At 35.4% G+C, this 13,267-nt stretch overlaps 1 protein-coding gene across 1 annotated transcript in view; it reads left to right on the top strand.

The window, feature by feature from the left end:
• LOC127562373 (uncharacterized) overlaps positions 1-13,267 on the top strand; it is a 34,513-nt gene that overhangs the window by 13,811 nt on the left and 7,435 nt on the right. The window contains exon 2 of the mRNA XM_051998030.1: positions 5,771-5,853. Coding sequence (XP_051853990.1) covers positions 5,771-5,853 — 83 coding nt within the window. The remainder of the gene's footprint in view (positions 1-5,770; positions 5,854-13,267) is intronic.

Below are 13,267 nucleotides of genomic sequence, written 5' to 3'. Positions count from 1 at the left end.
AAATATTTGTAAGTACTTAGCACAATGCCTGGAACTTAGTAGGCTTAACAAATGCTTGCTTTCTTCCACTGTCAGTTTATTTTTTTATTCACTATGGAATAATGAAAAGAGCACTGTCTTTGGAGTCAAAAGATGTTATTTAATTGTATCTGACTCTTTGTTTTCCCATTGGGGAAAACAAATTTTTTTTTCCAAGAAAAGATACTGGTTTGCCATTTCCTTTTCCATCTCATTTTACAGATGAGAAAACTGAAGCAAACAGAGTTAAGGGCTTGTTCAGGGTTACAGAAGTAGTAAGCATCTGAAAGCTGAATTTGAACTGAGAAAAATGAATTTTCCTGACTCTAAGACCATGCTCTATCCACTGAACCATCTAGCTGGACATACAAACTTTACTGCAGTCAGAAAACCGAAATTTAAATCTCTTGTTCTGGTACTACCTGTGTTACCCTGAGCAAGTTATAACTTCAATTTCCCCACTTATAAAATGAATAATTGAACTAGCTGATCTCTGAGATTTCTTCCAGCTCTCAATCTGTGATCTGATCTCTCTGCCTACCAGGATCCCAGTGTATGTGCACCTTCATTTAGAACTAGGAAAGATGTTAGAAGTCATCCTCTGCTTTCTTTTTTATTGAAACTTGTTCTTAATAAATGATCTGATAAATTAATTTATACTGAACTATAAATGATGGAGAAGACATTTCTATAGTGAAGGTTTACCTTAAACAAACCTTAAATGAAAGGATCTGGTAGAGAGGAATCATGGTATAGACAAACTAGACTGAAATTTAGAAGACCTGGAATCAAGTCTTAGCTCTGACAGTTCCTAATTGTTTGACCTTGAGCAAAACCTCCCTGAATTTTTAGTCTTCTATATGGGTTTCATTTGTAAAAAATATTAATATTTTAATTATTATTAATTAATATTAATATAAATTAATAATAATGATATTAATCATGGTACCTATAATAGAATGGTGGTGCAGGGGATAGGAAGTTGGCCCATGAGCTAAGAAGACTTGAATTCAAATCCAGCCTCAGATATTTATTAGCTGTGTGATCCTAGACAAGTCACTTAAAACTTCTTTGCCTCAGTTTTCTCATCTGTAAAAATGAGCTAGAGAAGGAAACAACAAATCATTTTAATATCTTTGCCAAGAAAACCCCAACCAGAGTCATGAAGAGTAAGAAATGGCTGAACAATACCTATGGTATTTTTATTGCCAAAAAAAAAAAAATTGTAGAATAGAAACTTCAGCTGTTATTATCTAAGTATAGAATTTTAGGCATCCTTTGGATTGAGAATGGAAAAGAAATAAGATTGTTTAATAGAATAGAACCCTAATTAAAGGGAAGGAGAGTATAGATTTTATTTTTGCATTCTGGCACAGTGCCTTCCTTGCTCATAGTAATTGCTTGAAATTAATTCTTCAAGTATTTATTGAGCACCTGCTATGATAGGTGTGAAGCTGGGGCCTATGGGTACAAAAACAAAAATTAAAATGCTACCTGTCTTTAAGGAATTTACATTCAACATTTTAAAAATTGTATTATATTGAGACTTTAAAGGAAATCTACTGATCGAAATCAATCTAATGTGATATGGGAGAACTTTACCATGTGAGCTTCCAAATTCTCTGATTTTTTTCTATTCCTTTGTGCTAAAGTGATACTTAATGAATAATAAATAAAGGAATTGTTTTTGGCTGGATTGATAATTAAAATTGTTCCCAAATCACCTCCCATTTTACTTCTGAATAGTAATTCTCAGGGGAAAAAAGTGGTGATACAAGTGCTATTTTTCTACTAAACTTCCAAATATAAAATTAGGTATGCATCTGAAATCCCTATTTGTGATTTTTGCATCTTCACCCTTTTCCCCTCTGTCAACCGAGAGTCCAGTGTGTCCTTATACTCTCGAAGGATTATAGACTTACATGAGGAAGGCAAGTAAGAGGTCATCTAGACCATTAGTGTGGTTTCTATTTGAGTATGATGCATTAACATTATCTATGTTCTATTATAAACACATACACATACATACACAATTGTTATTGTTGTTAAATAGTTCCCAATAACATTTTAATCTGATGGGCTATGCTGCAGTCAGATGTCTGACTCTTCTTATTAGTCCCAATCCCTCATTTTACAGATAAAGAAACTGAGACTACGTGATTTGCTCAAGGTCATACTAATAAGTAGTAAATAGCAGAGCTGAGATTCCAATCCGCATCTCCAATTCTAAATATAGCATTCTAGTTATTTCATGGGGGTTCAAAATAGATGAATTCTCAATTTTGCTCCAAAATTTTCCTTATCAAATTACCCAAACCAACATTTATGGATTTCTATCAATATATTTCAAATACCAGAATGTTTTATTAAATACTGGATTAGATAGGCTCCTTTCTGGCTATAAAATTCTATGGTGATATGCAACCAAATTGAAAGAAAGCTATTAGTAATCTTGACTCAGTGATTACTGGAAATGTGTTTAGTTACCTTTCCTGACACCCAGATCATCTGTTTCTTATAACCCCATCCATTCTGCATATAAGCAGTAATTCTTAACCAGGTTCTGAAACATCTCTAAAACCTGCTCTGCAATATATGTTTTGTCATGATTTCCTTTTAATCATAAAATAAGAACAGATTAAGGTCATATATTTAGAGCTGGAAGGGACTTTGGCCATCTGGTCCACTGGTGTCAAAGTCAAATAGAAACAGATCCCAATGGGTCATATATAATGACAACTAACTAACCAAGTAACATTATCTATATTGCATTGTGTGTTCGTTTTGCAAAATACTTTCCGATCTGGAGTTTTGCATAGCTTGTAACATGTGGATAGTGAGTTTGACATTTCTGTCTAATCCAACATCCCCCTCCCTTTCTAAAACAGAACAGGAATCTGAGAGGTCAGAAAAATTAAATATTAGAGTAAATAGAGGGTGAAAAATATTAACACTATAGGGGGAGAGAGGGTGGGCAAAGATAAATATAGAATCACATTTACCTAAGAAACAAAAATGTAACCACATCTGTAGGGGACAAGATGAATCCAAGACTTGGAGATTTAAGAAAGGGAGAGGTAGGGATAAAATGGCAAGGACCTTAGAAGAATTCTAATCCAACTCCTTTGATTTACAAATTTCCAAAGATATTAAATGATGTACCTAATGTAGGAAGTCTGTGGCTAGGTTTCATAATTTCTCAGACCAGGCCAACAAAAACAAGCATTTAAAAAAATATTATGTGCCAGATGTTGTCCTAAATACTGAAACTACAAAGAGATACAAAAATGCCCCTGCTCTCAAGGAGATCTCAGTCTAATGGGAACAAGAATTTTATTAAGTGCTTACTATGTGCCAAGTACAACACTTAACTCTGCCTGATTTTAGGCCTGGCCTGGGGACACTTTACTATATGCTGGCTAGTTTTGTTATTATTATAATAAATTATATGTATGTATATATATATATATATATATATATATAACTATATAAGTCATTTATAGACATTTATGTACATAAATTTTACATAAAAATATTATATATTATATTATAAATGTATAGACAGAAAAAACTATCTGTAAAATGTTCTTAAATGTTTTCATTGTGTGGAATTCAGATAACATCATTAATTAAGTGATGTGTCATTGAGCCATCTGGTACACAGAGCCCTCATTTTGCTACGTGGGCAAAGTGGAAGAAAGGTTTTGTAAATTGGGCATCGAGGCACTATATAGCAAGGAAGCCTTTTGGTGAAGTGCCATGAGTGCTGGACTTGGAATCAGAAGAGAGAAAATCCTTCTGTTGTGTTATGGGCCAGAACTCTAAACTTGAAACAAAGGATTCCTTCAAGGTACTAAGTCAGTGGAATTGATAGAGACAATAGTTATCAATTTATCATGGTTCAGTATGATTGATTTAATCCTAAAACAAATAATAGTTTCCTAGTGACATAATGATTAGTTTATACTCTGTGTAGAGCATATAAGCTAGAAGCTTCAGCTAGGTTGATTTGGAGAGATTCAGAGGCAGAAAAGACAGGTGGGAGCTCAAGCTCTTGGAACCACGGAGAGAGGTAAGAAGGAGATAGGACTTTGAAGGAGATAGTAAAGGATTTGGACTTTAACCCCTGGCTACTTCTATGGTGATTACTGAACTGAAACGAAGGCTGCTCCCAGAGACCCCAAAAAACCGAACCAAAGAGAACATGACACTGTTGTTTATTAGATATGTATACATGGAGCAATTGCTCAGTCTTTCTGACCCTGTTTGCTTATCTTTAAAATGGTAGGATTAATACCAATAACACATATTATGTGCTTTATAATATTACCACATTTGAGGTAATAGGTGAGATTATTGTCCCTATTTGACATAAGGAAACTGAAGCAGACTGTAAGTGACTTACCCAGTTAGTATAGTTAGTGGCTGAAGCCAGATTTTGGACTTGGACCTTCCTGAATCCTGACCTGGTACTCTACTGACAATGTCATCTACCTAGTGCTAATGGGGGGGAAGCATGTAAAGTACTAAGTACATAAAAAACCTATACAATGTAAATGAGAAGAAATCTCAGAGAGAAGGCACTGCGTGTGGTTTGGGGAGAGAAAGTGGAATATGGCTAGAACTGTTGTAGAAAGTAGGATTTGAGTTAAGTATAAACATGTGTAAGACACTACCTACTATGTGTCAAGTGCTGTGCTAAATACTGAGATGCAATGAAAATCAACAAAAGGACAATTCCTATTCTCAAGTTACTCCCAGTGTAACATGTTTCCCTCCCCACTCACACTTGCCTGATTCTGCCATGGAACACCCAGGAATGAGCTATTTGTATACTGTCACAGGGCTGGAGAGAATTGTTCTCACGGACCCAGCACTCAGCTGGTGGGAGCTGCTCCCAGGACTTAGCTCAGGGCTTAAAAGGACAGGCTGCCTACTGTACTGACATGAAAACCACGCTGGACTGGGCACGGAGAGGTCTGGAGTCTGGTCCTGGCTCTGCTGAGAACCTTGGACGCCGCTCTTCTCCCAGCCTCAGGTTCCTCATCAGTAAAATACAGGGGTTAGATGAGATGATCCCAGAGGGATATTCTGCCAATACTAATAATCTCTGATTCTGTAAAGCCAAATAGAGACAAAGCCAGTATTAAAATGTAGTTCTTTTGTCTCAGAGTTTACTCCTGAGGAGTTTCAAGAAGTCAAGATTGCAGAGTCAACTGTAATGAATTCACAACTCACAACTGCCTTCCATTCAAGGAGAGTAACTTTATTGTGAAGTCACAAGGAAAATAAAGTTCTTAATAAACTTGTAATTATCAAGGAATAAGGAAGGGGGAGGGTCTTTTATAGGAAAGAGCCCAAAGCAGGGTATGGTATTATACTAGCTGCTTGCCTCAGAAACTTAACCAAAATAATCTCAGGAGTTGATATCTATAGTTTGGCCACCTGATTGTATGTAATAACTGTGGAGAAAATAATTCTGTCAGTGTCCCTCTAAACACTGGTTTGTTAATGGAAACGTGACCTTTTCCTGGGGTCTTATTCACCCAATCAATACTATCCCCATTCTACTCCTCTATGAAGATTTGTCTATGACAATTTGCTGTTGGGGGACATTGTATTGTTTTTAAGTGATTTTGATTTAAAGTGCCCTGCAATGCTTGTGATATTTCACTAACAACTCTTATTTCATGGAAGCTTTATGGTATTTAAGTAAAACAATGACAGATTGTGCTGTGATTTGTCTCAACAGCTCAGAATCCTAACTCAGCGCCGATGTTCTGCACCTTCCCTTGGTTTGGGCAAGACCTTATATAATCCATGGTCATCAACCAGGTATGTGAGGAAATAACAAATGTTGTATACTCAAGAGAATACAAAGATTCCTGCTATAGAATAGTCTTTTTTTTTTTTTTCACCAATGCCACTAGGTCACTGCCCCCACCCCATTGTTAATGGTTCCAATGCTACTGGCATCTACTTTCCCAATTGTAGTAATTATTATTAATAACCAATATTTTGGAGAGATTCAGATCTCTTCCATTCTTCCAAAGTCCTCAAAGTTCTTGGGTGGAGACAGATTTTTTTTTGTCCTGATAGCCCAAGGCTGCAGGTGGTCTGATAAAGATATTTTCAACAGATTGTCACTCTCAGCCTCTCACTGAACATGTAAGGTATATAAAGTGTCAGCCCACCACCATGATTGTCTTTGGTCTAAAGGACATAGCTAAGTGGTTGTTCTTTTATTAATAACTGCTGGTCTCATTAATAACATAATTAAATTACCCAGAAATTATGTCTTTTGAAAATTCTTAATCATCATATAATTCATACTTTGGAAATTCAGACAGAGCTAATAGAAAATGTGACTCTTTAATTTCAGAAAGCAAGACATCACCAGTATCATAAGTTTTAGAAGCAAACAATAAACATTTATTATTATTATGTGATAGGTGTGGGATTAAGCACTGGGGATACAAAGAAAGACAAAAAGAAATCAACCCCTGATGTCAAGGAGTTTATGTTATATTGGAAGAAAGCTCAGAGAGCACCAAAGCTGACCTTTTTTTGTTAAAGGAACCACATTCTCACGATTCTCATATGCAAAAGCTAGGAGAGTAAATATAATAACTGATCTAAACCCTTATGTAGATGTGAGCTCCTTGAGGATAGAGACTATATAGTGACCTTTTTCTCTAGTGTTTAGCTCATTGACTGGCATACAGTAAGTGCTTAATAAATGCTTGTTGATTGACATGCTAGATTCTAGAGCAAATGCCTATAAAATAGATACATATGTTTTTTGACACCCTGCCTCAGCACTCATTTTCTATTATGCCAAATAAAAGTTAACTCTAGCCCAGTTATTGACTGGGCTTCCTTTAATTAACTATAATGTCCTCAAGCTCATGGTTGCTTTAGTCATCGTTTTATGGTAAAAATAAAAGAAGTGCATCAAAAACGCCTATGCTGAACTTCTAAATCAGTACCTTTGAGTCATCAGGTGGAGATGTCATGACACTATTTTCATAATTCTTTAGTTCTTAGGCTGACCCTGTGGATTATAGAAAACTTCCATTGTTAGTGTGAGCCAGCTAACAAATAGGAGAAGGGGAAAAGGGAAGGGTGTCCCACAGCTAATGTATGCATAACAGGGGTTAAAAAACTATATGTGCAAGTAATATAGACTTTCCTTAATGCCTCACAAACTAACATTAATTTAGCTCTTAAAGGAAGATGAACATCTTTGTGTTCATACTCTTGGGGTAATCATAAGCTGTGATGGCATATTGTTTATTTTTATAATACTCTTGTTAGCAGTATTTCTAACTGAAGCATCAGAATTCAGAACTTCTTTATTCACCTGCCATCACTTTAGAATAAAAATAATTCAGATAATTCAAAAAGTTCTTTCTGAACTTTTAAAATAACATCTTTGAGTCAGCAAGTTGTGATATTATTGTGATACTAACTTGGTAATTTCGTAGTTCATGAATTGACTTTGGGGATTTCTAGACCACATCATCTAAACAGTATTAATTGGTTAGAAAAATGGATGGGGTTAAAGTGGAGGGACTGGGAGCAGGTAGGAAATGAGAAGAGAGGTAAGGAGATAGAAAAGAGAAAAGGAAGAAAGAAAGGAAAAGAGGGATAAAGAAGGGAAGGAAGGAAGGGAGGAAGAAAGGAGTGAAGGAATTAAGGAAAGAATCAAGGAAAGGAGGGAGAGAGAAAAGAGTGAAAAAGGGAGGGAGGAAGAAGTGAAGGAATCAAGGAAAGAATAAAAGAAAGAAGAGAGGAATGAAGAAAGGCAGGGAAGGAGGAAGGAGTGAAGGAGTAAAGAAAGGAAGGAAGGAAAGAAGGAAGGAAGGGAGGTAAGGAGGGAGGGAAAGAGGGAAGAAAAAAGGAAGAAAGAGAGAAACAAGTAAAGGAAGGAAAGGATGGAAAAAGGAAAAAAAGAAAAGAAAAGAAAAGATTGGTTATTATCATATTGCCTTAGAATTTAGCCAGGGGGAAAAATGTCTGAGAAGCAGCTTGATGTAGCAAATGGTGGGGTGACTTCAGAGACAGGACAATTTGGGCTCTAGGGGAGTCTGAACCAAAAACTCACATTTGTTAAAAAAAAAATAGAGAGCCTTAGGTTAGAGGCTTCCATTGATGGGCATCTATTTTGCCCATTCCTTGCATCTTGTCCTTCATATCTGAAGAACACTCACGTGGAATTAAATGGGAGTGTGTTGAATTCTCAGGTTCAGTCAGGGCTCCCAACTCTGTTTTGTTTTGTTTTTTTGAAACAAGATTTCTCTCTCACCCTGGGTGGAGCTGCAGTAGTCTCTCATGGACCCAATCCCATTACTCATTGGCACTCATTTTATTTCAAGGCTAGAACAGATCACACACACACAGCTTTGTGGCTCACCCTCCCAAAGTCTCACCATCTTGCAGACTTAGCCCACTGCAGCTCAAAACTCCTGACCTCAAGCTATCCACCGGCTTCAGCTTCCCCAGTAGCCAGAACTATGGGAGCCATCCCGCCATCACACCCAAATTTCTGGCCTTTGTTCTTTCAAGTTTTCACCCTTAGTACATCCCCATGAAGTTCCCTTACTTATTAAGTGCTAAGTTTATATAATTAACTTCCTACCAACAAACTGCCAGTAAACATCGCAAAAACTAATCCCTTCTACGAAGTTTTGTGTTCTTGTCAATATACCTCATGCTGAGTGAGTGACTGACCAGAGAGCCATTATAATCTTAAATTAGCTCCAACCCACCACATCTTCCTTAGTATGTCTATATTGGAAAGTGTGTCTGACATTTCAGTTCCGGTGTTAGCTTATAGATTGGGACTTTCCCTCACAAGAAGATGCTTGTTTTCAACTAGGCTCTGTCTATTCATGGTCAGGCTGGTCTGACTATAAATGGGCACCCTCTGTATCCCTGGATTTATTTCTAATGAGGCAGATAACTTCATAAAGCAAATCAATCCTGAAAAGCTAGATGTGCTGAGTTATTATGGGCAGTCTTAGTCATGCTGTGATTAGTTTTACTATTTATAGGTGTGTCTGTAGTGTTGCTGGAGGTTACCGCTATGACAATTCAAAACACAGGATTCATGGCTAGCATATGGACAATGTGGGTGCATTGACTCTCAGACCACGAAGAAAATGTAGTTGACTTATTCTGCATAATTTGTTTATGAAACATAATCCACGGGTGGGTCATCCAAGAGAACCACTCATAAAAGAGAAGTCCCCAATAACCTGCTCAAATTACTGTTTTCTTTTTTGGTTCTTATCTAAGTTCTCTGTAAAGCATAGTTGACTTTTGTCATGTTTCTATTGATTTCTTAAGTATAATCTCAATAGATTGGTTTTAAGTAGCTAAAATAAATGTCATGCTTACATGGAAATGTGTTTTGCATAACAACACACATACAACCTATGATTCATTGAGAAATGAGGGAAAGATGGAGAGAATTTGGAACTCAAATGTTTTTTAAAAGAATATTAAAATTGGTTTTATATGTAGTTGAGAAAAAATAAAATATTAATATTTAAAATAAATGTCATGACTCCAGAACCTGTGTGTGCATGTATGTGTATGTGTGTGTATGTGTGTGTGTGTGTGTGTGTGTGTACACATAAATTTAAATAGTTGATATGGTACAGTGGAATAGCTTCAGATTTAGTCAAAGTATCGGTTCAAACATGCAGCTAAGTAGTGCAGTGGATAGAGCTAATATGTCTTCCTGAGTTCAAATATGACTTTTGAACCATATGACCGTAGGCAAGTCACTTAACCCCAACTGCCTCAGTTTCCTCATCTGTAAAAATGAGTTGGAGAAGGAAATGGCAAACCACCTTGGTATTTTTGTCAAGAAAACCTCAAATGGGGTCACAAAGACATGAGTCACATAACTAAACAACAACCAATTGATCAACAAGAGCTTCTAGTTCAAATCTTTGATCTTCCACTGCTAATGTGTTACAATGAGCAAGTCTCTTACCTCTTTTGGCCTCTTTTTTATGTAGGCAGAATAACAAAAAATGAATGTAGAAACTTAATGAAGTTAAAAAGATGAGACCATTTTAAATAATAATAGCAGAATTTATATAGCACTTGCTATGTTCCAGGCACCGTGCTAAGTGCTTTAGAAATATTTTCTCATTTTGATCCTCGTAATAACCAGGAGAAGTGGGTAGTATTATTATTCCCATTTTATAGATGAGGAAATTAAGGCAGACAGAGGTTAGATGATTTGTCCAAAATCAACCAAGTAGAATCTATCAGAGGCCATCTTTTTGGCCCGTGATCTGATTGTATCAGGTCTGCTGTTGATTTGAGCCACATTCTGCTCTTAGCTCTATAAAAATTGTGAGAGGAATAGGGAGAGAGATGAGCACAGGTATAGACCTGGGTCCTTAGAGAGGAAAAATCTTCTGCTCCATTAAGCAACTGGATTATTGGATCTCTAAAGAATACTTCGGTCTAGAAATCTGTGCTTATTTAGAAAAAAGTCAAAGGAATAAAAGAATCTTCTATTTTGACATGTTCTAGTATAGGATGAGTGCTTTATAAATATGGATAATGAAAATAGAACAAAAAGCATTAGTCTTTAATACAAGTGAGCATCATTTCCCTTATTTTTTATAATAGCTTTTTTAATTTTCAAAATACATGCAAAGATAGTTTTCAACATTCACCCTTGCAAAACTTTGTGTTCTATATTTTTCTCCTTCCCTCCCTAGACAGCAAGTAATCCAATATAAGTGAAACATGTGGCAATTCTTCTAAACATATCTCCATTTTTATCATGCTGAACAAGAAAAATCAGCTCAAAAAGAAAAAAAAAATGCTGGATCAAAGGGTATGCACCCTTTGATAGCCCTTTAAGTATAGTTCTATATTGCTCTGCAGAATGGTTGGATCAGTTCATAAGTTCACCAACAATGTATTGGTGTCCCAATTTTTTTCACATTCCTTCCAGCATTTATCATTAGCGTTTCCTGTCATCTTAGTCAGTCTGAGAAGTGTGAAGTGGTACCTCAGAGTTGTTTTAATTTGCATTTCTAATTTCTTCTTCTGAAAATTGTCTGTTTATATCTTTTGATCAATTGGAGAATTTGAGTCAATTCTCTACATAATTTAAAAATGAAGCCTTTATCAGAATCCTTGGATGTAAATTTTTTCTGATTTTCTTCTAATTTTGACAGCCTTGGTTTTGTTTGTACAAAAACTTTAATTTGACGTAATCAAAATTATCCACTTTGCATTTCATAATGTTCTCTAGTTCTTTTTTGGCCATAAATTCCTTCTTTCTCCACAGATCTGATAGATAAATTATCTCTTGTTCTCCTAATTTGCTTATAGTATCACTCTTTATGTTTAAATCATAAACCCATTTTGACCTTATTTTGGTATAGGTTATTAGGTGTTAGTCAATAGGACCATAGTTCTTACTCTTTTTTTGTATAATAGACCTCCGTATCTCATGAAGCTTATGGATCTATTCTTCCAATAAGTTTTTAAATTGTTAAAATAAAATTCATAGGTTTATAATGGAAATCCACTATTAAAATATATTTATCTATCTGTATATATGTATATTTCTATCTTTCTATGTACATATGTGTATGTGTATATACCTAATATATTATATGTTCATAGATCTGAGGTGAAGATTTAAGCTTATTTTATTACTTTTTTCTGTTTTGTAATTATTTTAATCAAAAAATCTTAGAAAAAGAAAGAAATTTAGAAATTATTCTTATACACCAACCTAGTTTAACTTAAAAGGCAGCATTTTACATGGTCTCCACTGTTGGAATATATGATTTGAACAAAAACTTTGGGAGAGGGTATGGGAATGGCTGGGCATTCATGGAGAATGGTCGAGTCATTATAAAACTGAAATTTCAGCTACTATCCAGAACCCTCATATTAGAAACTTAGGGCTAAACAAGGTGGGTAGGCTCTTGATCATGACAGAATTTAATGGGTAAATAAAGAAGTCACTAAAAGTGACTAAAAGTGACTAAAAGTCACTCTTCATTAGGAGTTTTCTGAAAAAGTCATTGAAACATATTTTTTCCTGCATAAAAATATGATTTTTTTCTACATTCTCAAAAAATATGATAGGAAATTGACAATAAATTTAGCTTATGAATGAAAACAACAGTGAAATAAATATGTTGTGGCAGCACCAAAGAATATATCTTATTTTGACAAAATAGAAATATTGTCCTAAATTAAAACAACAGCAACCATAACAAATCTATCTCAAAGTGATCTCCTAATTTTAAAAAATGGGAAGGATTGATGTTTGGAGTAATAGTTTAGTGAGAACTTCAATGGAAAAGGATTGAATTGTTGATCAAAAATTGCACAAATATGCAAAGGTTATTAGAGTTAACATTTTAAAGAGAATAAAGTCAATAAAAAAACATAAGAGCTGAACTTAGAGTATATATGATGCATATCTGACACAAGAAACTAAATGCCAATTGATAAACCACATCAGGGAAGAACAATTATTAAATTTATGAACTGGGATCTAGCCTTTAGTTAGGTTTGGTGGTGGTGGTGTTCAATTGTTCCACTTGTATTCAGCTCTTCGTGACCTCATTTGGGATTTTATTGGCAAAGATATTGAACTTTTTTTCCATTTACTTCTCTAACTCATTTTACAGATGAGAAAACTGAGGCAAACAGGATTAAGTGATTTGCCTATAATCAGACGACTAGCAAATGTCTGAAACCAGATTTGAACTCTGGGAGATGATTCTTCCTAACTCCTAGCTGGGCACTCCAGGCACTACAGCACCACTAGCTGCATACAATACTTTAAGGTTTTCAAGACTATTATAAATACTAATTCTTTGGACTATCACAACCACCCTGGTGGTTGTTATTATCAATCCCATTTTAAAGATAAGGGAACAAAATCCACAGGGAAGGTAAACCATTTATTCTGTGTTATATGGGTAATAAGTGTCTGAGGTAGAATCCAAACTTATATATTCTGATTCCAAGACTTATCCACCATATCACACTTTATGCAAGTTTTCTGGAAACAAGCTGAATTTAATTATGTGTGAGGTTCCATTTCTCCTGCTACATGATTTCTCTTGAAAATCATGCATGTGGTTCTTAAAGAGAGGTGTTAAATGCTATGCAATCCTCAAGGACCTAAGTGTTAAGATTATTACCCACCCAGAAGAGATTAATGCAGAAAACCCTGCTGCAACAA

Source organism: Antechinus flavipes, chromosome 4 (assembly GCF_016432865.1).
Source record: "Antechinus flavipes isolate AdamAnt ecotype Samford, QLD, Australia chromosome 4, AdamAnt_v2, whole genome shotgun sequence".
Taxonomy (NCBI): domain Eukaryota; kingdom Metazoa; phylum Chordata; class Mammalia; order Dasyuromorphia; family Dasyuridae; genus Antechinus; species Antechinus flavipes.
The sequence above is the reverse complement of the archived record's forward strand: the minus strand, read 5'-3'. Positions and strand labels throughout refer to the sequence as shown.